This window comes from Melanostigma gelatinosum (genome assembly GCF_949748355.1).
Source record: "Melanostigma gelatinosum genome assembly, chromosome: 14".
Classification (NCBI taxonomy): Eukaryota; Metazoa; Chordata; class Actinopteri; order Perciformes; family Zoarcidae; genus Melanostigma; species Melanostigma gelatinosum.
The window spans coordinates 14,911,351-14,933,661 of NC_136647.1; the positions used below are offsets into that span (position 1 = coordinate 14,911,351).

Genomic DNA, 22,311 nt, shown 5'->3' on the forward strand with positions numbered 1-22,311 from the left:
ACGTTGACGAAAGGAGGTTTGGGTAAATTACCTGAGAAGTCGGGAGAGGAAGTCATCATCCGGTATTTTAACCGTAAACGCAAAACGGGTTCCTCTGAGCGTCTAGACTCAAATCGACATGCGTGGCTAAACTAGAGCCATTAATTCAGTCCCGGGTGTAGTTTGACCGCGTATTGATACCACACGGTCCTCGCTACCATGTGGTTTAACGTGTCACACTCACGTTACAGCCACAGACGCTGGTGAGTAACGTTGTTAGCAGACACCGCGGCTAGCTAACGGTGGAAACAAATGAGACCGTACAAAGCTGCCTCTGGGCCCCCGAGTCCTCCACACGGGACCAAACGTAGCCCGAAGTGAAAGTTAGCGTTAGCAGAAACAATGCATTGAAGGGGAACTTCGTCTTCTGCTCGGAAGAAACAACGCCAGCTCCGTGCTGCAAGGTTCTGTCTTCAGTTGGTAAGTTTGTTTACATTACGGTTAGCTCCATCGCGTGAATGTGGTGGTGTAGCGTTTAGTTTGGTCTCCAACGAACATTGGGTCTGACTTAACGTGAGCTAACGTTACCGTGCATTATCTTTGATAAGGCTCTCATTTATAGTACGTTTTGGAGAATTGTTTTTTTTTTTTTTTTACTGTCCAGCTGTAGCATAGTTACATCTGTAGCCTGGTGCTTCCTACACGATTAGTGTACATAATACACTCATCGATGTCGAAGGTTAAAAAGGCAGATGGCCACAGTGATACACAAATGACTAGAAATACCAACGTCTTCATGGAAATATTGTTTAAAGTGTGCAACATGAATCCCACACATCAATGTGACAAATGTTAAATGGTTCATTGATTTTGGTCTCAACTTTCTTTGATACAGGGTTCACATCAGATGGAGGACATATTCACGACAGCGGTCCCATCCGCTGGTTTAGAAACTCCCGCTGCCATGCCTTCCGTTGGACTGCTTTTGTAAAACGCGGCAGCCATGGCTTCTCGGAAGGCAGGCGAGCTACCGAGGGACACCGTGGATTTGGCTTCGGCCCCCGCACAGCCGTCCCGACGCGGCCCCGACGACATCACGGAAGAGCCTCAGCCGGATACGATGACTGCGACGGTGAAATCCCCGAAGTCTGGGAAATTTAGGAGGACTGCTCTGACGTTCTTCGGAGTTCGTAAAAGTATCTGTATTTTGCCGAGTTTTTTTGGAGGAAGAAGTAAAAATCCCAACAAGTGGTCTTCGAAGAAAGGAATGAGCAAAAGCAGAACACACGATGGGCTGAGTAAGGTCTGTCATGAGGACAGTCGGTGCACCTCGGCTAGAGATTGTGAGTTCCTCGGCCAGAGGGACTCGGCTGGAGAGCTCCAAAGTAGCTGTTGCAATGAATGTAGTCACTCCCCTGCTGAACAGAAATCACTGACTCTCACCCGGCAGAAAAGGGGCTTGAGGAGCCTTTTTCAAAGTTTCAAGTATCACAGAAACCACAGAAATGTTGGATTGGATAAAACTGAAATGATTGCAATGACCTCTCGCTGCAAGAAAGAGGTGCCTGTTGTCCAGGACAACACTGACCAGTATGTCACGGAGTGCCTGGGATCTGAACCCGATGTGCCTGATTTTGCAGATGTTCCACGCAATGTTTCCGTCGGGCCTGAATGTATCGATGCCGACGAGGTGCTGTCGGAGAAGAGCGCGGAGCTCGGCAGCCCAAAGTCTGAGCTTGACGGTGAGATGTGCGATGAGGAAACGGAGGAAATGAATTTGACGGCTGTAGTGTCCAGCGACTTGAAGGAGAGTTCGAGAGGACACAGCGAGCCTTGTCTGAAGCTTCAGACGATGCCCGCGTTGCAGTTGGAAACGCCCGCTGGCTCGTCGGAGCAGCTGAGCCTGATTTACGGAGACGTCGCGTCGTTAAAGAGCTTCGATTCCCTCACCGGCTGTGGGGATATTATCGCAGACCAGGAAGACGACAGCATCACGGAGAGCACCGTCTCCGGAGAGAGGAGCAGGAGCGGAAGAAAGAGGGCCTCTTGTTATCTCACCTATCAGGGCGGCGGTGAAGAAATGGCTTCACCCGAAGACTTGGATGAGTGTCTTCATGACTTCTGGAGGAACAACGCGTCGGAGGAAATTTGCTGCACTTGCAACCAGGAGCACGCAGATTTGACTGCCGACCTGACGAGTTCTCACAACATGGACCTGCTGAACAGTAACAGTGCGCAGCAAGCCAGCGGCACAGACGCTTCTTCGATCGCAGACGTGCTGACGCCCCAAAGTGAACATCAAGAATCGGTTCCGAACAGTGACGAGGGCTACTACGACTCGACTACGCCGGGGCCGGATGACGGACAGGAGAAGGCCGACAGACTGAGGGCAGAGAGGTTACCCAGGGACAGTTACAGCGGCGACGCCCTCTATGAACTGTTCGCACCCGACGAGAGTCTCATCAGTCCGCATTACGAGAACAAACCAAAGCTGCCCACTTCCAAACAGTGCGAGTATTCAAGTGAGCCCGTCGGTGTGACAGACTCCGCCTTCGTTCCGGACATGAATCGACTGCAGATCAGCGCGGAAATGTACGAGGTGGCACAAAATATGATTGGTCGGCAGGAAAACGGCGCGAATAAGAACTGTAGTTCGAGTTCGAAATCACAAGCGTCAGTCAACAGGAATAACATAGAACCGGATGTGTTTGAGGAAAAGGGAACCATGCCTGCTTCCACTGAAAAAAGAACAAAATCCATAAATGCCGACTGTGAGAAACGGCACAGCAGCGTGTCATTCGGAAGCACGTCCGACCCCGATTTTGAAACATTTTGCGAACCCAAAGAGCAACACCTGGAGGAAAACAAGCCCGTGGCTTTACCGTACAGGACCATCAGTTCTCAGTCTCCGGACGAAGGCAACGACTTGGACGACGGGCAAACCGTGTGTTTCTCTCAAGCGCTCGTGGACTACACAAAGCGCTCCCAGATGCTAAGCGACTTGGACGACGGCGCGGACAATTCGGAGACGAACTCCGCCTTCACTCCGAACATGCAGGCCTTACCCACCATCGTCACGTTCGACGTGGTGGACATGCACAACGAGGGCGAGTACGACGAGCAGATTCACATGGAGCTGGAGGAGGACATCTCGTCGCCCTATCAGGAATTCGAAGAAAGCTACTTGCAAAAAGACGCGTTTGCCGAGTGTGACTATCAAATGTTAGACCTGTACGAACAGAACCTGATCAGCAACACGTGGGCGATCGCTAGTCTCCCCCGGCACCTCGCGAGAGTCGGTCAGCCCACGTCTAATCCGTTGTCTCTAGACCGGAGGAGCAGGTCTCTGGACACGGAAGGCCTCGAGTTGAAGACGCCCGGCGGATACAGAGAGAACAGGGAAAAAGTTCAGAGTCAAACCCAAGTCAAACGCAACATATTTTCGAGTTCACCCAGCAGCGAACGCGCCGACAGTAAATCGCTTCCTTCGCAGTCAGATTCTTGTTTACATCCCAGCACCTTTGTTTATTCCGGAACGATGGACGAGGAATCGGATGAGGATGTTTTTTGTAACGCTGCCACTAACTTGCGGTCCTATAACAGCAGACCAGTGGCGAGCAGGGAGGGGACATCTCATCCCGCCAGTCCTCTGAGTGCAGGTGTGTCTAAAGGTGAGACGAGAACACCCAGAGAGACGTGGCCCGCAGCAAACTCACCGGAGGCAACCTTTAATTAATCGGCTCCTGGTGTCGAAATCCCATTTGTATGTGCTAATGAGTGCTTTTATGTTACAAAGGAGTAACTGTTTCTTCAATTTCTTTTTTACTTGTACAACTGATTAATTTGAAAAGTTGCTGTACACCGCGAGAGACGTGACACTACTCTGAAATGTAGAGAGCGACCTCATTGGGAAGTCGGAAGGGGATTGTCTGCTTTTCCCCAGTAACAGTTTCACAAAGGCCACAGACACAACAGTGTTTCAGCAAGTGATCGTTTCATCTCATTAAGCTACTGAACTTTACTAGAATGCTTGTCCCCACACGTAGCCCCAGTGTCCAGGTCTCAATAGTAATGCCACACTTTGTTTGATGGCTCTTCATTAGCCCTGTGTTTCCATAGCACAGCCAAATGGGGTGAGCCAAGTCTCACTTTCTCTGCCAATTGCCCCCGAAATCACACGTGCTTTTGCTTTAAGTGCCGGCTTCTGTTTACTACTTTTTTCACAGCCTCTCTTTACTCCAGTAAGGTTTATGTAGGCCTGTCATGATGTTCAAATATACTAGGGTTTTTTAGCTCTTTTCTTGAGGTACCTCATTTCCGGACAGATTGGGTTTAGTAAACAACGAGAGAATATATCAATTCACAGAGAGGAATAGTCTAGTCCACAATATATAACATTCAAATAAGTCATTTACATACTGTAGATGGCCTTACAAGGTATCTACTTACCATAGCACATTTCACACGCAGTTATCGTGTGTGCGTGCGTGCGTGCGTGCGTGCATGCATGCGTGCGTGCGTGCGTTACATAACAGGTTGAAGAAATAGTCAGCAAAATATATATATAAAACGGTGGAGGGGAAAAAAAACTAGTAGAACCTAACCTCAAATTCACTGTTCTGCTTCTGGCCTGACACACAGAATCGGCCTCACTTGTTCTGACAGCTGGACCACCTGTGAAGTTTAAATTCTGACTGAAATGATACACTCAAATTATTACATGACTGTACGCTTGTGGAAAACGTAGTTGGACTTTTGTTTTGAAATGATCTGTCAAAAGATAAACTGGTGTTTTCACCTTGTATCATTTTCTTGTGCATTTAATGTTTGATTGGTCGGAGGTTAAACTGTCAGATGTTTCTTTTATAGGGTAATACTGCAGAAATGTCAAAGAATTTGTATTTATATTCTAAGCTGTCTGTACACTCAACATTGTATTCAGAATGGTTGTTACAAATTGGCAATATTGTTTGTTTGAGTTTTTAAAATGTTTTTTATTAAGTTACGTTAGGGGGTTCCTCTTGAGAATCTTACTATTTTTGTTACAGTAGAACACTGCCTTATACAAAAATAAACTTTTTGTTTTCATTTATTTATTTTTTTTTCATTTTCATTCACACATATTCACACCGACACCTATGAACAGTTTAAAGTTCAACAGTAACTGAGGAGGTGTAGAGTCCACGGCCGTCTTGACAGCAGTTGACGTGGCACTTATCTTTAATATACGCCAGAGACATAATTCATTTTAATGTGTGGCTAATTGATCAAGCTTCTGTATTTGATTTAAGCTGAAATTTTCAGCAAGTCACTCAATGCAATGAGAACATATAGTCAAAAACAGTCAAGACCTCATTTCAATTATAATTTATATTCCGATATGAATTCATGATAAAGTTATTCCCATTTAATTACCCCAGTTGGAATCCACCACCAATATGCCCTCGCTTCCTTGCGCTTGTGAGCCGGGTGTCTTTTCACCGCTTAGGTTACTTGTTTCCTTCGCGTTATCTGGCAACCCGGACTAAACTGCGACAGCGCCAATGGCAGCAAAACAGAAGTGTTACAGGCGATGAAGGATGACAGCAACAAGGTGAGATGAGCCCCCGTGTGAAGTCAACGAGAGCCGTGAAATGCGGGCACATTATGTAGAGGGTGTCGTTGTGTTGCTGTGTTTCAACTCCGCGTGAAATAGCCACCGGTCGTCAACTTTATCTCAAGTTACAGCAGTATTCTGGCGAAAAATGTTAGCTCAAAATCTAAAGCTAACTAATGTTAGCCCGTGGAGCCGCTGAATTGTCCGTTATTACTGTGGCGTTACGTTAGCTCACCTAGCTAACCTACCTAGCATTGCTACCGTTAACTGAATAGACACCGGGTTGCCTGACAGGCTTCGTTGTTATCGATATCTTCCGACAACCGCTATCTAACAGCTCTCCAGCCATTTTGACCGGCAGGATAAACCGAAGTAGGCCGGTGAGTTTATGAAGCTAACATGTTGACTCTCCAGCCGGTCAAGTAACGGTACGCTAGCATGCTAGCTGCTGTGCTAGCTGTGACTCTGGGCCTAAAGGATGTCAAACCAGTCATTCTCAATCACAAAGGTGACGTCGTGAGCAGCGCTAATGTTATGATGCTACACGAAAAAAGTGCATTGTGAGTATGAGAGCTCTGTGACTGTCATCTTGTTTAACCTTCCTTTTCACCCGTCTCAACTCAGGATGCTGCTGCGAATGATGTCAAGCACTTGAGGGTTTTCTATTAACGTGTCAACTAGTTATAGTCCATCTATAGGTTCAGTCCACAGCTCAGGAGCTTTTATGTACTGTCACTGTCATCGGGATCAATGCAGCGTTTGAGTTTGGTTGCACATTCATGTAGTTTGACGTTACAGTGAGTCAAGGAAAAACTGGCTGAACATGATAAATCAGTTCAATCCTCACTTTCTTTTTGCCTACTTTTAATATACCCTCGCTGAAGGGATCATTTCCTCGGTTTTCCTTTCGAAGTGATGAGAGGAAAAAACTTAAAATAGGTCAGAAGAAGCTTGCATCGATGGAGCATTGTTGGTTAGAAGTTAATGCAATATTTATGACATACAATACACTTGACTAATATGATTCATAGAAAGCAAGTTAGCCCGCAGTCATCTTCAGGAAATTAGTTTCCTCATTCAGTATAGAGAATAGGTGCAACTTTATATTATGTACCTGTGGTGTGAGGCAATGATGCTGATTTTCTGGGGTGAGATTAGTCTGTTGGCCTAAGAGGTGAAGAGTAATGGTACATGGGCACAGTAATGACATGTGGCTAAATTTGTACTTTAAAACCCCCCCAAAAATGACTGAAAAGATTTGCAAGTGATACATTAAGGCTTAAGGTATCACTTGCAGTCAAGTCAAGCAGGAAGAAATATCTTCCTGCTTGACTGTTGATTTTACTTGTACTTTTTTGTTATCAATGAAAGATCTTCCTTTCCTGGTGAAGTGTTGGCTCGACCCACTGTGAGAGATCATCTACCAGTGGGTCAAATGGAGGATGTTGGTGTGTAAGATGACCAGTAAACGCAGTCTCATGATGATCAGTCAGCATCCAGTCTTCCTGTTGTAGCAGTAGAGATGTCATTGATCTAATGAGTGTAAAATGAGATACAGAGCGTAGTGCCGTCATCTGATTAATTAGTGTTTCTTGGTTCCATGCCCTGGATGACGGACCACTACGACTTCCCCTTGGATGTCCATTCTCATTTTCTCATATCTTTGTGCTTTTCAGCTCAGAAGATACGTTTATTTCTAGGCATGGATCATCTTTTTGCAGAACACACCGATTACGTGTTGCAGTAGCCGCTGTTCAAGATAATCTCAGTTTTGTAGTTTTGAGTTTTAACCCTGCTGAAAGTGTCACAACCATAAAAAGCAGAGTACACCGTAACACGTACATGCCATTCTGTCATTCGTCGGTCTCATAGGAAATAACTGCTGGATCTTGTTTTTATAGTGGTGGCTGCACTTCACTTTAAATATGTCAATCTTAATTTCAACATATCCAACTAGCCGAGTGGCACATGTCCCCAACACTGACTATGTCCCTGCTTTATACTGGGTGTACCATGTCGGGATGGCTTCGGGGACCTGTTTCACTTGTTGCTATGAAACAGAAGCACACGAGCCTGTGCATGTGCAGAGAGAGTCTGGAGGCCTCGCTGAGTCGATGCCTGTGAATCTGGAGGTGGATGGGTAAGGACTGGAAGAGAGCTCTGCTCCCTTAAACATGTTGTGAAATGTCCTGAATCCTGAGTGGGATGTGTGATTTCCAACGAATGAGCCTCGCTCGTTGTTTTTAACTGTCGAAACCTAAGTTCTGATCAACAGTGAGACGGTGAAATGTATACATTTGGAGCTGTAGATTGACCCTCAGAATATCGATCAACCTTCAGGGTCTTTCCATGATTACCAGTCTTGTGTATTACCTGATGAGGATGTGACCAGTGACATAGTAATGTGATTTTTATTTTTATTTTCATCTCAAAATATGCTGCCTCAAGAGTTTCACTGTAGATGTGTAGTGCAGCTGTAAGTGTTCTGCGTTCACTGACTGCCTGAAGAGAGATGATGAGCTGTGTTTGTGTTAGTCGTGACTGGTAAAAAAAAAAAAAAAAAAAGGAGTTAGCTGATGACAAGGCTGTGTTGCTAAGCAACCCACATCACGGGCTGCGCCTCTTGAAGCTCGAAAAAGCTGAGCTGTATTCTTCCCTCTGCAAGACCGGAGGAAAGTGTAGTTCCAGGGCTTCTTGTTATCGAGATTATCTGATTATTACCAATATCCACATGTGGAAACGTCCAGATGTTTATGACCTGAAGTCCTGCTCTGCTTTACCGTGAAAACACGTTCCCTCGGGGGTTCTGCTTCGATTCAGAGAGTCTGTCAGAGGGCTGCAGGCGTAGGGATACACTGCTGCCCACACTTTGTCTCAGGTTGTACATGCACTCACTCCACGTGTGTCTGGCTCAGACTCTGCTTTGAGAGAACCAGCGAGGCTTCTTGTGCACATAGAGGCGACGGTTGTACTGCAGCACGTTAACACCTTCTGTGCTGGAAGACCGGGGCTTTTCATTTACATACAAGTCCGGTGGAGACATTTTTCTGTCTGTTGTATCTATATATTTACTTTACATATTGCACCTACAAGCAAGAGGAGGTTGAGGACATTTTTCTTTTTTTGTATGTATGTATTTGTTGTAGCGTGGAAAAGTACTTCAGTGACTTTCTGTACACGATGCTTTGCTATGGTTTGAATGTGCAGTTAGTTCAGGCTGTAAGTAAATCATTGGTTGTAAATGTGTGAGAATCAGAGAGTTTGTAGCTGTGACATACGACCTTTCACTGACCGACTATTTAACCGTCCAGTTTCACCAACAAATGCAACAAAAGATCAAAGTTGCCGCTTGTGAACCACAAACAGTCAGCCAGTGAGAGCGTGCATATGTTCATTATTCATATCAGCTCTTTTCCTGTGCTGCTATATATTAAGTTTCTTTGTGGTGGTGACTAACACGTTCCATTTGTCTGACTAAGTTTGTCGCTTGCCCCAGATAGCAGTGTTTCCCACAGGTGGAAAAGTTCATGGTCTATCACAAGTAGGGTGGGGAGTCAACACCTACTTTTTCAAATGTAGATTTCGTGTGAAAACGTTTTGCACCCACATTAGCGTCAAATCATTTTCGTTTTTTTGTAGAAAGACTGTTATTTAATGTTGGCCAATAAACATTACTTGTTAACCAGCAGTCACTCCCAAGCTGCTGCACAGCGGTGATAGAATCCGGACAAAATTATCACAGATCCAAGTGAATGACGGCTCTGCTTTTAGAGGCGACTAAAGTTTGTCCTTATAACTTTACTGGTGAGCTGGCACACGGCTCCGGACCCCCGTTGGGCTGGCCTACTGTTTTGGAAAAGCTCAGTTTTTTTGGGGGGGGGGGACGGTGCTGAAACGGAGAGAAAAAGATATATATTCACAAATTTAATCATTTTTATGTGGACATTCTCCAAGGTGCATTAAAATATGTCTGAATTCACAAACTAAAATGTTTCATTCAAGTGGACTCTTCTGTCTTTCAACTGCTTTTCCAAGTAGACTTTTAAAGGTACATAGTCCTTGGTGGGCCTACAAATGAAGTCTATGTATGGGAACAAAGGCAAATGATTGCTAATGGTTCATTTAAAATGTAACATATTTCACTGATTGGAACTTTTTCGCTCTCTTTCAGGATTTAATAGCTTGATTTTTCTCTGCCCACACGTGTTACTTTGGCTCCAAACAAAGAGCCTGTGGCACTAAAGTCCAGCATTCAGCATGATTCCCTGGTTGCGGCGGAGGTGAGGAAGCATGGGGCGGAAATCTGAGGTGTGGAGACGAACGTGATGACAGTATGGTTGATGGTGGAGAAGCTCAAAATGGAAAAACGCCCATGCAGGGAGGAGAACATTGACTCAAGCGAGGCCCAGCATGCCAGTGACGATTCCGAGGACGGAAGCAGCTCAGAGAGCGAACCGGAAGAGCAGCAGCAGCAGCAGCAGCACCAGAGGGTTCGGGTGAGCGGCCGGTGTAAGAAGAGGGACCCCTTGGCCGTCGCCAAACCCCACCGGCAGCTCTGCCGCTCTCCCTGCCTCGACCGGCCCAGTTTCTCCCAGGGCAGCACCGCCCAAGAGCTCCGCGAGGATGACGCCGGCGCCGGACCAGGGGCCAAGCCCGCCAGCGACCGAGAGTACCAGACCAAGATGGAATTTGCGCTGAAGTTGGGCTACTCGGGGGAGCAGGTGGAGACGGTGCTCACCAAGCTGGGGGCCGCCGCGCTCATAAACGACGTTCTCGCGGAGCTGGTGAGGCTCGGAAACAAGGTGGAGCCGGAAATCCAACCCTGCGGCAGCACGGCGACGTCGACATCACGGCCGCCCTGCGTTAAAGAGGCCGTCAGCCCAGAGGTGTCGGTGGAGGACGACTCTGTGGACACGTTTGACAACCTCAGGCCCATCGTCGTTGATGGCTCAAATGTGGCAATGAGGTAACACACACACTTAATTGGTCTTGTTCGTTGTGGAAACATTTGCCTCTAATCAATGTCTAATTTTGTGAGGTAAACGAAGCCCTTTCGACCCGATGTTTTGTTTTTCTAGCCATGGAAACAAAGAGGTGTTTTCATGTCGTGGTATCCAGCTTGCCGTCGAGTGGTTCTTGGAGAAAGGACACAAAGACATCACTGTGTTTGTGCCCGCCTGGAGAAAGGAACAGTCGAGGCCCGACGCCCTCATCGCAGGTAGTAAAGCTGTTTGTGAGGCAGTTGCTATTTGAGTCGTTGTAGTTGGCGAGGCAACAGTCAAAATACAAGTAATTAGTTTTTCGTGTATGTGACTGAAGTATGATCTTGTAGTGTGGTCTTACTTGACACTTCTCCTTCAGATCAAGAGGTATTGCGCAAGCTGGAAAAAGAGAAGATCCTGGTTTTCACCCCGTCTCGGAGAGTTCAGGGCAGGAGAGTGGTGTGCTACGACGATCGCTTCATAGTGAAGCTGTCTTATGATTCTGATGGAATTATTGTGTCAAACGACAACTACAGGGACTTGCAAAATGAGAAGCCAGAGTGGAAGAAGTTCATAGAAGAGCGTCTCCTAATGTACTCGTTTGTCAATGACAAGTAAGGATTCATTGTTATGGCTTCCAAAGTATTTAGAAATGCACTCTAGGACTATAATTCATCCACTACAATACAATGATTTTTATATCAAAGCGTGTTAATGGTGTACATTGTTATTTAATCAAAACTTTTGTGTGTGATGTAATCTATTTCGTGATTTTGTATTATGGCCTTTGCTAATTATAAAATCGACAGCGACTCTTAATGCTGGAAACAATACAGCTGACTTTACTTTTTTTTTTGAATAGGTTCATGCCACCCGATGATCCCTTGGGAAGACATGGTCCGAGCTTAGAGAATTTCCTCCGGAAGCGTCCTGTTGTTCCAGAGCACAAGAAACAGCCTTGCCCCTATGGTAAGTTCTCTACGTGTCTTTTCAAATCATGGTCCGAACGATGGTGCAGTTTTCTTTGCAGAATTTGAGTGTGTATTTTTTTTTATTGACTTGATCTACTCTTTCTTCAAACAAGGGAAAAAGTGCACATATGGACACAAGTGCAAGTACTATCATCCGGAGCGCGTCAACCAGCCGCTGCGGTCGGTGGCTGACGAACTACGGGCTTTTGCCAAATTGTCCGCGGTGAAGACGATGAGCGAGGGGGCTTTAGCTAAATGCGGTCTTGGTCCGGCGACCGTAAAGGGGGACGGCAACTCCGAGGTCAAACGCGTGCCACCCAAACGTCAGTCTGACCCCAGTATTCGCTCGGTGGCCTGTGAGCCTCTGGAGGCGCTGTCCGTCGCGAGGAAGTCTGAGGCAAATTCAGTGCCTTCCCTGGTGTCCGCTCTCAGCGTGCCCACCATGCAGCCCGTCAAGAGTCACGCAGCTGGGGCCTTGAACACACGATCAGCCAGCAGCCCGGTGCCGGGTTCTTTGCAGTTCGCGCACAGTTCTCTGGAGCACATGTCCAGCGTACAGTACCCTCCTATTTTAGTTACCAATAGTCATGGCGCCTCTATTACGTACAATGAGCAGTTCCCAAAGTATGACTCGGTTAGCGACCATGGCTATTATTCACTGCACAGTGATTTTTCAAATATGAGCATGAGCAGCATGCACAATGTTGACAGTTTCTGTAGCATGGAGCACGAGCACGGCGTGTATCAGAGAAATCCCAGCCACTGCCTTGAGTCCTGCCTCAGCCATTCAAACAGTGACTCCTTCTCCTCTTACGGGGACATGTACCCGAGCTCCATGGACAGTAGCTTAGAGGAGAGCATGAAGGGGCAGCAGCAGTCTCCTGCGCAGGGTCGGATGCAGGCTTTCTCCCATGGGTTTCGTCATGAAGCGCTGACTCGGGTGCAGAGTTATGGACCTGAGGAACCCAAACAGGGCCCCCGCAAGCAGCCCGGATCTCGTCTGGCACCGCATATCCAGCACGTTGCGGTGGGAGCCAGGTCCAGCTGTCCCGGAGACTATCCCCTCACTCAGAACGTCCTCCCACCTCTGTCCTCGCAGCCCACACGGTCCCTCGGCATGACTCGCATGGACAGCATATCGGATTCAAGGCTATATGATAGCAACCCAATGAGACAGAGGCGACCTCCACTGTGCCGGGAGCAGCATGCAAGCTGGGACCCACTGCCTTGTGGCAACGAGTCCTACGGATATCATTCGTATCCTTTGAGTAACAACCTGATGCCGTGTTGCGAGCGAGTGATGGTCCGCAGCATGCCGGACAAAATGGAGCAAATCTGGAACTCGCCGTGGGAGATGCCATCTGCAGCTGAACATCAAGAGCGGTACGTCATCCCAGACCACCAGTATCAAACATATCGGAACCTTTGTAACATCTTTCCCGCTTACGTAGTCCACTCGGTAATGGAGAAGAACCCTCATTTAACCGATCCACAACAACTTGCCGCCATCATTGTTACAAAACTGAGGTCATGCCATTAAGCGGTTAATCTTATTAAACGTTCAAGAGTGATGTGATAAGGGAAATACAGAGTTTGATTGCAAAGATAGGCACTTAAAAATGTTGCTGCATGTGCAACATCTGCCCTCAGGAGTTGTTGTTTTTCATGTCTTAGTGGGGAAATAAGATTTTACATCACTAAGATGACATAGAAGTAATCAGCTTAGAGGAAGTTTGTCTAATAAGTTTATCTCAAATTGTAAGGTGTTTCACATTTGAAAGCTACGTTTTTCTATGAAGTGTGGTGCAGTACACATTAGAAATCTGCTTCATAACACATTCATACCACCTGAGCAGGAGCTGCATACCAGCTTTGTACCATATCCACGATCAACTGAGCCTTTGTTCAACATCATTAACTCTAGAAAATATACACGGAATACTCTGCCAACATTTAGCAGGGCTGTTAAATGTCCACTCAATCAACTCTGAAAGAGTTCCTTTGATTTGGTTGATTACATATGGTTTGATGTATGGAGCTCAGACTGTTCAGTATTAGGTCAATAAATAAGTTTTCATGAAATGGATAACCACAGGAATATATTGTGGAATATACATAAATTAATTTATTGAGGAATTAGATTAGATTTCTTTGTTTTATTTCTAAATTCCCCTCTTCAAGAATTCGTTTTTACATCATAAAGGCATTTTTCGCAATGGCGCATTATGTCCTGTAGCCTTTTTATTTCATGTCACTGTGGTGATGTCACCACCCAGTCACCTTTCAGCCAATCACATGCCCCCTGCCCTGCCTCTAGCTAGCAACCTTAACTGCTAGCAGATTTACTGTGTTCCAACACCCACACTACCAGACTATTTAGTATGCCAGAAAAAAATGATTTTGTACGTCAAATGCAGTATGCCAAAAATACCAGGATGTCCTACTGCATGCGTTCAGGCTAATCTGACCCGCAGTCCTCTGCACAGCAGATTTATAAGCAAGAGGGTCAAAGTTCAAGGTGCAAATATTATGAAGAAGCTGTTCATCCCAATTGAATGCATACTGCATCCTAAAAGTACGCACTTTGTAAGGGCAGCTGCATTCTGTACTTTAGTAAAAAGAAGTATGCTATTTTGTAACTCAGTGCCAGCCAGTCAGCACCCACTAGCTAAAGCAACAACGATGCTAAAGTGATTCTGAATTAACTAACTAGAGGGTGCTGCTTTAAATAGACACATCAACTGTCTTCTCCTTCTATTTATTTAACTTAATAAGGCTGCACATAGCACCTAGCTGGCTAGCTAGCTACAAAGGGTTGGTTTATTACTCTGCATCAAAGTGAAGAGCCATGTGTTGACCAGCTGCAGCTAATCAAAGTCACCTCAGCTGTGCTTTGATTCTGAGGATGTTAGGGGTGAGCTAATGCCGCTAACACTGACTCGTCACGTTGACGCTGAGTAATAAACGCTGAGCTCACAAACCAGCGTAAGTGGTAGATAGGTTGTATCAGCTGTTTTGTTAAGCTAATCCTTAAGAACTAAAGACGTTTAGTTACTGTGTCTGTGTACTGTCTTCACCCACTTACATCTTGGCATTGTTGTTGCTCTTGGTGCTAACTGGTTCATTTTGGTAGCAGTTGTTGAGCTTGCTGGCTTGAGGCTGGAGAGGTGAGGAAGCTGTGACAACACCGCTGTCATCAAAAATGGCTGCATTAATTAATGTGTTATTATGAAATAATATGATGATGATGTGTCACTGGGAAACTAAAAACAGACTTTTAAATAGTGAAGAAAAATATTTATATCCCAAAAAGTAAAACAATTTGTACAAATTATTGGTTGATTTATATATTTTACATAGTTTAACGCATTTAATCCATACGTTTAAGTAATACTGAGTACATAATTATAGTGACCGGCTGGTTGACCATTATAATTTGGACCTAATCGAACAACTAACTAATATAGCTAGCTTGTGGACAAGATGTAATAACTCGGCAACGTCTCCCACATTGGACTTATTAAATCTGACTGAAGAGAATGTCAACATTTGTGCACAATGTAGCTTTTATGAGGATCTTGTTCAGGCCCCATGAACGTGTTATGAAAGGCATCTAAAGTGTTTCTGGTGCAGTGGAACTATAAATAACCTTGCTTTAGGTCTGCCTCTGCTGTAAATATTTTGTGACTTTTTTTTGTGCATTTATTTTAAAGATAAGTAAGAGGGAGCTAGTGACATACCTCACAGCATGAACTATGACATTTAATGGCCTTATATCTGAATGACCTCACGCTTTAGTCATCGTCTAATTGGTTTCGATGAAAGTCTTTCGTCGTCGAAGCCTCCTATTTTCAAATGTAAAGCACTATCTCAGTATCTTAAAGAGATATATTTTCTCAGCCTCGCTTAACAAAGCTACTATTTTGGTAGAATTTGACAGTGCACAAAGCAAGCCAAAAAAGAGATTTGACTTGTATCCACGTGCACATATCGATGTACATATAATCACACAAAAGCCATTATTTCAAAGTAATTTATAAGCTGCTAAATAATGCCAAAAAAAAGATAGACTTTATATAGTGTCAGTATTCTACATAACCTGGAAGCGATTGGATTACAGTATAAACTTAACATCTGTGTGTGCTGTATAGTTTACCGTTCTGATTTTATTGGATGCTGCGTCCAAGATTTTCCTATTTATATATTTGTCAAATTTGTCGTGCCGATTCTTTTCAATGTGAAAATATTCAAAGTATCTTTGTTTCAAACAGTAGCTCTAATGGACTTCTTCACGTTGTCAGAGGAGCAAGTGTGTTTTCAGGAGTGGGTTCGTGTCGTTTCAAAGACTACTTTTACGTGCACGTTAGCAGTCTGATGATTTCCAGCTTTTCTCAGTGACCTGAATCCTGATGCACACATGAGTTTAAAGCACTAACAGAAACTTGGTTAAACCTGCTAGATTTCTGATTGAATTCAGCCATTTATACACTTTATAACGGGTTGGGTTTGTTTTGTTTTACGTGTGCTAATGTGCATGACAAAAACCCAGGACTAGGAAGGTATCATCCCTGTGGCAGTAATCTAGCAGGATTAAAGAGTTAATTATGCCCATGCGTCATTGCATCGAGACTAAATACATCCTATGCTGAACACACCTAGTGATTTACCTATTCTAATGTAAATGGTTTAATTTGTTAACTTTCAACAAATGCACACAGGAAAACACGCTATGCAGTTCTCACTGTACTGTAAATCCAAATACTCCAATCAAAACAACCAATGTGGCAGTGTCCTATTACTTTATTATGTTTCATATCAGATACACATAAAATATGTCAGTTAAAATATGATGGAGGAATGGGAGTGATCTGCTTCCTGACAAAACTGCGGGTGAACTGGTTTTATAGAAATCCGACCATCGCAGTGCATCTAAACACGTTGCCCCGTGTCACGCCTTAAACCTGATTTCTGGAAGTTGCCTGGTTTCTTAGTGCATGTAAACGTAGTGAAACATGGAGAATTCATCTAACCAGGCTGTGATGTGATAGAAGTTTGCTATGGGAGATGGAAACAGTGTTTACCTTCACAGTTTAAATGTTTTTGCACAAGGGATTCTGCAGAAGACTGAATGCTTACCTGATGTTACCTTTTGTCAGATCGAATGATGGAATCTGGCCGATACACAGTCAGACCTGGGACTGAGTTGTGTATTGGACTCATTTAGTTATATCTTGTAGAGTATGAGGTTTCAGGAAGTGTACAAGAAAAATGAAGGGAATGCTAGAATGCATGTTGAAGATTACATTTATTGTATGGCTTTTTGTGTGTGTGGGGGGGGGGGCTGCTTGCTCGAATACAGACGTACAGGACGCAAACATGCAGCCGGTCCCCAGAGGACGGTGGAAGGGTTTGGCTGTGCCTTGCAGCACATTGCTCTCAGGATGCTTTCAATTTTTCTAGTTTTCAGTCTCCCTGCCAAAATCCGGTGGTTACTGGCAAGAGTCTACTCTGATCTAGTAGTGATATATTTTGTGAAAAACCTACATGTACCATGTAGTTCTTTAAAAGTTAGTTTATGTACAGTTGAGAAGTGGAGATGGCATTGCAGAACTTTGTACTTTTTGTGTATGTCCTTGTTACGCACCGTGAGACCTAAAACAAATTGGGCAAATAGGATGGCTTTACGTGATGCAGCTACAGTCAGATGAAGTAATGTTGCAGCCCAACTCAAAAATGGGTGTTTTGATTTCCCCATATTTGTAATAATATGCTGAGTGATCTCGATTAGACCGTTACATTTTACCCAAGACTTTGGGCCTTAGGACGCTAATGTTGGATGCTAATCATGACATTTGGTACGGCCCCCGGGTCATCAGGTCAAAAGCTATCACTTCTTCTCAAGAAATATGAACTAATGTGAAGCACATTGATGCTCCCAAGAGGATACCCCCCCATGATCGTAATGATCCATTGCCTTTATTCCCACTCTCAGGACAAAGTGCCACATGAAACTTTCAGCCTATAAATTGCAAAGAGGTAGTAACATGTAAAGCCAGCCCTAATAACAAGATCACGTTTAGAGTGCATTTTAAGGGAAATTCCACTTAATCTTTGAGATGCAGGTGTGGTACTCCTATGGCCTACTATTGGATTGCATGAGCGTTACAAATAGAATAGAGGAGCCTATTGGTGGCAATTTATTTTTGAGATGTTTTATCATCTTAATAAATAAGATAATAAAACACACAGAAGTGATGTTGAGCTCAAACTGTCTAGAAAGTTGCCTCCCATTTGCAATATATGGAGCAGGCCTGTATATTTGTCCTTTTGAATTAGGAACAAGTTCATGATTACAAAGAAAAATGTCTGAGAATTTTCTAACTGAGTGGTATTACTCTGTAACGGGGCTGATTGTATGAGCCTGATTTTTTCCTCATTGGTGGTGTTTAAACAAAATATATATAAATATCTATATTTCTTTATAATGTCTATGTACAACTGTGGTATGTGAACAGACGTAAAGAAGAAAAAATAATTTTAATGTGTTCTGCCCAAATGAGTATTGGGCTTTGCTGACTTTGTTTTTTCATGAAAAAAAGACTATAGGCCACCTAAGGCCGGCTGTCTGTTCATGAGAAGGTGAAACAAACTGCCTAAATGTTTCTTCATGTGAAACAATCAGATTGCAAGGCTGCTGTCAAGGTTGTTTCTGGCATTTGGCTAAAAGTTTGCGTGCCACCCTTTTTCCCTTGAGATATGAATTGTTCAGAACAGATTAGAAACAGTGCAAACTGTTCTAGAAGTTCTAGTAGTAGTAGTAGTGAGGAATATCCCTAAAAACATCAGCATGGTTTGCTGATTGAGAGGCCAAAGTAACATCACCAGTGATTTGACTTCAGTGTGGTTGATATGTTCTTGGAATATGTTTCTTGGCGACAGTGAGATCCTTCTTTAACCTGAACACTGGGACAGTCACACTGCCCCGATGAACGCAGAGTACATGTACTTAGATCTGTTAAGGAATTACTAAGTCATTGAGTGAATGATTTAGAACTTTGTAAATACCACTTTGTAGTATACACGGGATGCACACACCCATGAAATGAATGTCAAATCAATTTAAACTTGTGTTTAACCTGTGTTACTATTTCTGGCACAGGGCCACGTGGGCTGCACTTCTCTGTCATTAGATAAAATGCACTCGTGGACAGTGTGGGCTTGACGAGTGTTTGAGCAAATGCACATTCAAAGCCCAATGGCTGCTAATTATGTGTGCCCATAATGGTGGTAGCTGCCCTAATCCTAGACTTAGACTTTCAGACATTTCCCTCTGGACATTTTCCCCCACATGGAAACAGAGAGAAACGAAACGTGGGGACACAAGCTCTGTCTTTCATTGATTTTTCTTTCTTTCTTAGTTATTACTCAGTTTCGTCCCTGTTCCTAGCACTACCTTCAGAACGATTGTGCTTTCGCTCAACAACAGACGACTATCAGGCTAAAAATGAACTCACTATTGCCACAAAAGACTTTTATTTAGCTTCTTTTGTTAAAAGGTTACACTAAAGGCCATAGCGTAAGTGTCCCCCACCCTCCCCTTTTGAAAGTGCCGCAAACAACTAAGCCACAAAATGTCTAGAATTGACTTTTGCTTGTTGATACAAATTGTATCTGTACCTTGAATGTAACAAAATATGAACTGTATAGTATGAAAATAGTTTTATTTAAATAAAGGGAGAAAAAAAGAAATCAATGCCATAATGTTGGTGACACTGTGTGTCACTGGGAGTCGCCCATTGGTATGTACTAATTCTTACTGGGTACAGTGGTTAATTTACAGGGACATTTACATGCTACATACCGGTGCACAGATACCCTGTGTACAGTAGTAAGCATCATGTCCTCTCTGTACATAGCCGTGTGCGCGTGTGTGGAATGCGATCTATAAAATGTAACAGTTACTTCAGTTGTTCAAATACTTTGATTTCTGTGTTGTGACCTGTGCACCCTGTTTAAGTGCATCTATTTCCTCTGATTTGACGTGTCAGCGTTGCGCTATTTTAATGGTAATTTCAATATATTTTGAATATATTTTGCCGAATAAAACATGCCAAAGTTGTTCTCGGGTGGCTTTCTCAAACGTAAGTTGTTGTGATTGAACACGCCGGTTGTCGTGCAATGCGTTCTGTATTTTCAGCGGACGGAGGGTTTTGTTTTCCACATGACGTGAATTCGAGAGCAACTGAACACCAAACACAGACCTGTGGTCAGCCGGACGGTTAACAGCGGGTCACAGGGATGGTCTGGACAAGAGGCAGAGTGCAGCATCAGCAGCATGCTGACGCTTGAATGGTTAAACTCCGTCCGTTTTTACTCCGATTTGTGTTTGACGTGTAACGCTCTTCAGGTACACATCCTTTTAAAAACAGGAATTTATTGGGAGTGAGGAGTGTTGATTTGTGATGTGTTTTACTGTTCTGATGTTGTCAATGTAATGTCAACTTAAGTTCAGTATCAGCTGTGAGGTCAACACGGAGTTACAGCGATTGGTTCAAACACACAAACAGCTGTGGTCAAATAATTGTGAACCCCTTGAAGTTCCTGCAACCATATCTGTTACAATTTGAAGTGTTGGTGCACAAACGAGAAGAGGAAGATGTATTTAAACACAACTACATATATACACGGTGTGTCTCTCAGGTCAAGTCACACAAAACATTTTAAATCACATACTTTGGTCACATTTCTGAAGTCTCGTGTTTGAGTAGACCGGTGTGTCTGCAATGTTTAAAAAAAAAAGGGGGGGTGGGGATATAAAGCATGTTTTTTGTTGTGTGTGTTGTGATTATCTGCAGTATTGTAATCCACTCTGACTGGATAGCATTGCTTTTATAGACCAAAATATACAAGAATAGACTCTTTGGGTCCGTGGGCTCAAACAAAATGTAAGTCTTAATGACAAAATGTGTTTCTCTTCATGAATAAAGCAAAGTGCTGTTCAAACTGTTTTATTGTTTTTAATGAGACAGGAGAGTGTGTTCATTATTTACCTGAATAAAATGGCATATTAAATTGTGATGTCGGAGTTAATGAACTCTAAGAAAATACTTCCCTTACAGCTCTTATCCTCCACTTTTCTTTGGATTCAAGTCTTTTCTGGAGCCGCTCAATAGCTTTTACACTTTATAATTAAGTTAGCCGAGAACAGAGAGAAGCTGGGATCCTGTTCAGTCACACTGAAATAATAGCATCATGCTTTATCCGTGACAGCTGAATAGATGGCTGGAAACGGCTGCTCGTTGAAAACAGTCTCCATTGTTTGTTAGAGGAAGCTGCATACGTACATGAGGAACAATACCCAACGAATGCCATGTCTTGTTTTCCTGTAATGGTCTTAGAGGTTTGGTAGTGGTATGGCAAAGCCCTTATGATTAATAAGCACCTCATCTAAACCAAATGGTGTGTGTGTGTGTACAGCAGCTGTCGTTGTGCAAAAGGTTACACAGCACATGCACACTATCTGGTGGTGAAAGGGTGTAATGGCTCAGGGCTTTGAGACGGAAACAGACTTTTGTGATTTTACATTGATTCCAAACGGACCCTAAAATCAGCCCGTTGAACTAATGCAATACAAGCTGCTGAGACCTTTAGTCCCTGGCTGACTTCTGGTGAATATACGGCAGATCGTACAGACTGCGGTGCAACCCACCCAGTAGGAATGACCAAAGAGGTTTGTATGGGTCTGTCCTCTCTGGCCAGCTGAGGCCTTATGACACACACAGAAAACGTCCGGTCAGCATCAACCTTGATTTCTTCTTTTTTTGGGAACTGAACACCATCTTCCCTTTTGATTGGGCTGCAGTGAGCAGCTCACTGATCACAGAATGTGGGAGGTCATCCTGCCCTGGGAGATGAGTCAACATGCAAACGCATTGACGTCTCTGTGGGATCATTGAAGCTCCAGCTCCGGTCTCCTGGGATTCCTTCATGGAGTCATTGTTCTGCTTTGTCCTCAAACCTTAAATTATGTTTTTTTTTTTAATTCTACGTCCACACGGTGCACAAGTGTACGTTCAGCATTACACTCTCACTTTTTAGTGGTACAAAGAAGACATATTTTGGTTTACTGAGGGGAAATGGTGTGGTATGATGAGTCAGCATGCTCTATCTATGGGTCCAATAAAGCCGTCTGCTGAGGGAACATTTTGTGACCAAGTTGAACCTCTGACAAAGCAAAAGATTAGTTTCAGTGATCGGAGTCGCTCTCCTGAAGGCACCCAGGATCATCCCTCTACAGGACATCAGTGGTCATGGAAACAGTTTCATAACCACAAAAACAACTTTTTTTTCTCCGTCACTACGACACAAGTGGTAACGTGATTGTCTCCACCACATTACATTATGTTGGTCCTGTACAGGGAGCCATATGTTACACGGGGAGCACAACAAAACAATCTCAGCTCTCATGAAAAAGGCTATTGTGTTACACAAATACATTATTATTTATTTTTCAAATCTGACCACACAAGCTGAATACTTAGGAATAATATGCTCCCACTGTGGACGTGTGACATAACTCGTTGTTCGTCATTTACATTGTCTTTAGAGCTCTGTTGGTTGTCTCTCTCTGTTTCGAACTACAGAAGGGATGACTTTTATGACATTAATTTAACCTCATAAACCAAACTTTGCAGAAGTGCAACTGTGAAGTTACCTCAAAGTGTCAGTTGTATTCCATGCACTATTGTGTCTGCCTCCTGTAATTAACGTTAGAAAAAATATG

General features: G+C 44.0%; 3 protein-coding genes across 3 annotated transcripts in view; all 3 read left to right on the forward strand.

The window, feature by feature from the left end:
- Positions 1 to 22,311, forward strand: part of gjb1a (gap junction protein beta 1a) — a gene marked incomplete at its 5' end in the record, with an annotated part of 150,274 nt that overhangs the window by 35,579 nt on the left and 92,384 nt on the right. The gene's annotated exons all lie outside the window — the stretch shown is intronic.
- amer1 (APC membrane recruitment protein 1) lies at positions 206 to 5,018 on the forward strand. The gene is made up of 2 exons (XM_079283634.1): positions 206 to 459; positions 875 to 5,018. Exon 2 carries the CDS (start codon positions 983 to 985, stop codon positions 3,713 to 3,715), a length of 2,733 nt encoding a protein of 910 aa, XP_079139760.1. The 5' UTR covers positions 206 to 459; positions 875 to 982; the 3' UTR covers positions 3,716 to 5,018.
- zc3h12b (zinc finger CCCH-type containing 12B) lies at positions 9,877 to 13,068 on the forward strand (the record flags this gene model as incomplete). Its single annotated transcript, XM_079283637.1, has 5 exons — positions 9,877 to 10,541; positions 10,654 to 10,793; positions 10,937 to 11,171; positions 11,420 to 11,526; positions 11,642 to 13,068. Exons 1-5 carry the CDS (start codon positions 9,901 to 9,903, stop codon positions 13,066 to 13,068), a joined length of 2,550 nt encoding a protein of 849 aa, XP_079139763.1. The 5' UTR covers positions 9,877 to 9,900.

Bases quoted from the DNA above. Each gene is read 5' to 3' on its own strand.
- amer1 (XM_079283634.1), top strand. From the start codon at position 983: ATGGCTTCTCGGAAGGCAGGCGAGCTACCGAGGGACACCGTGGATTTG.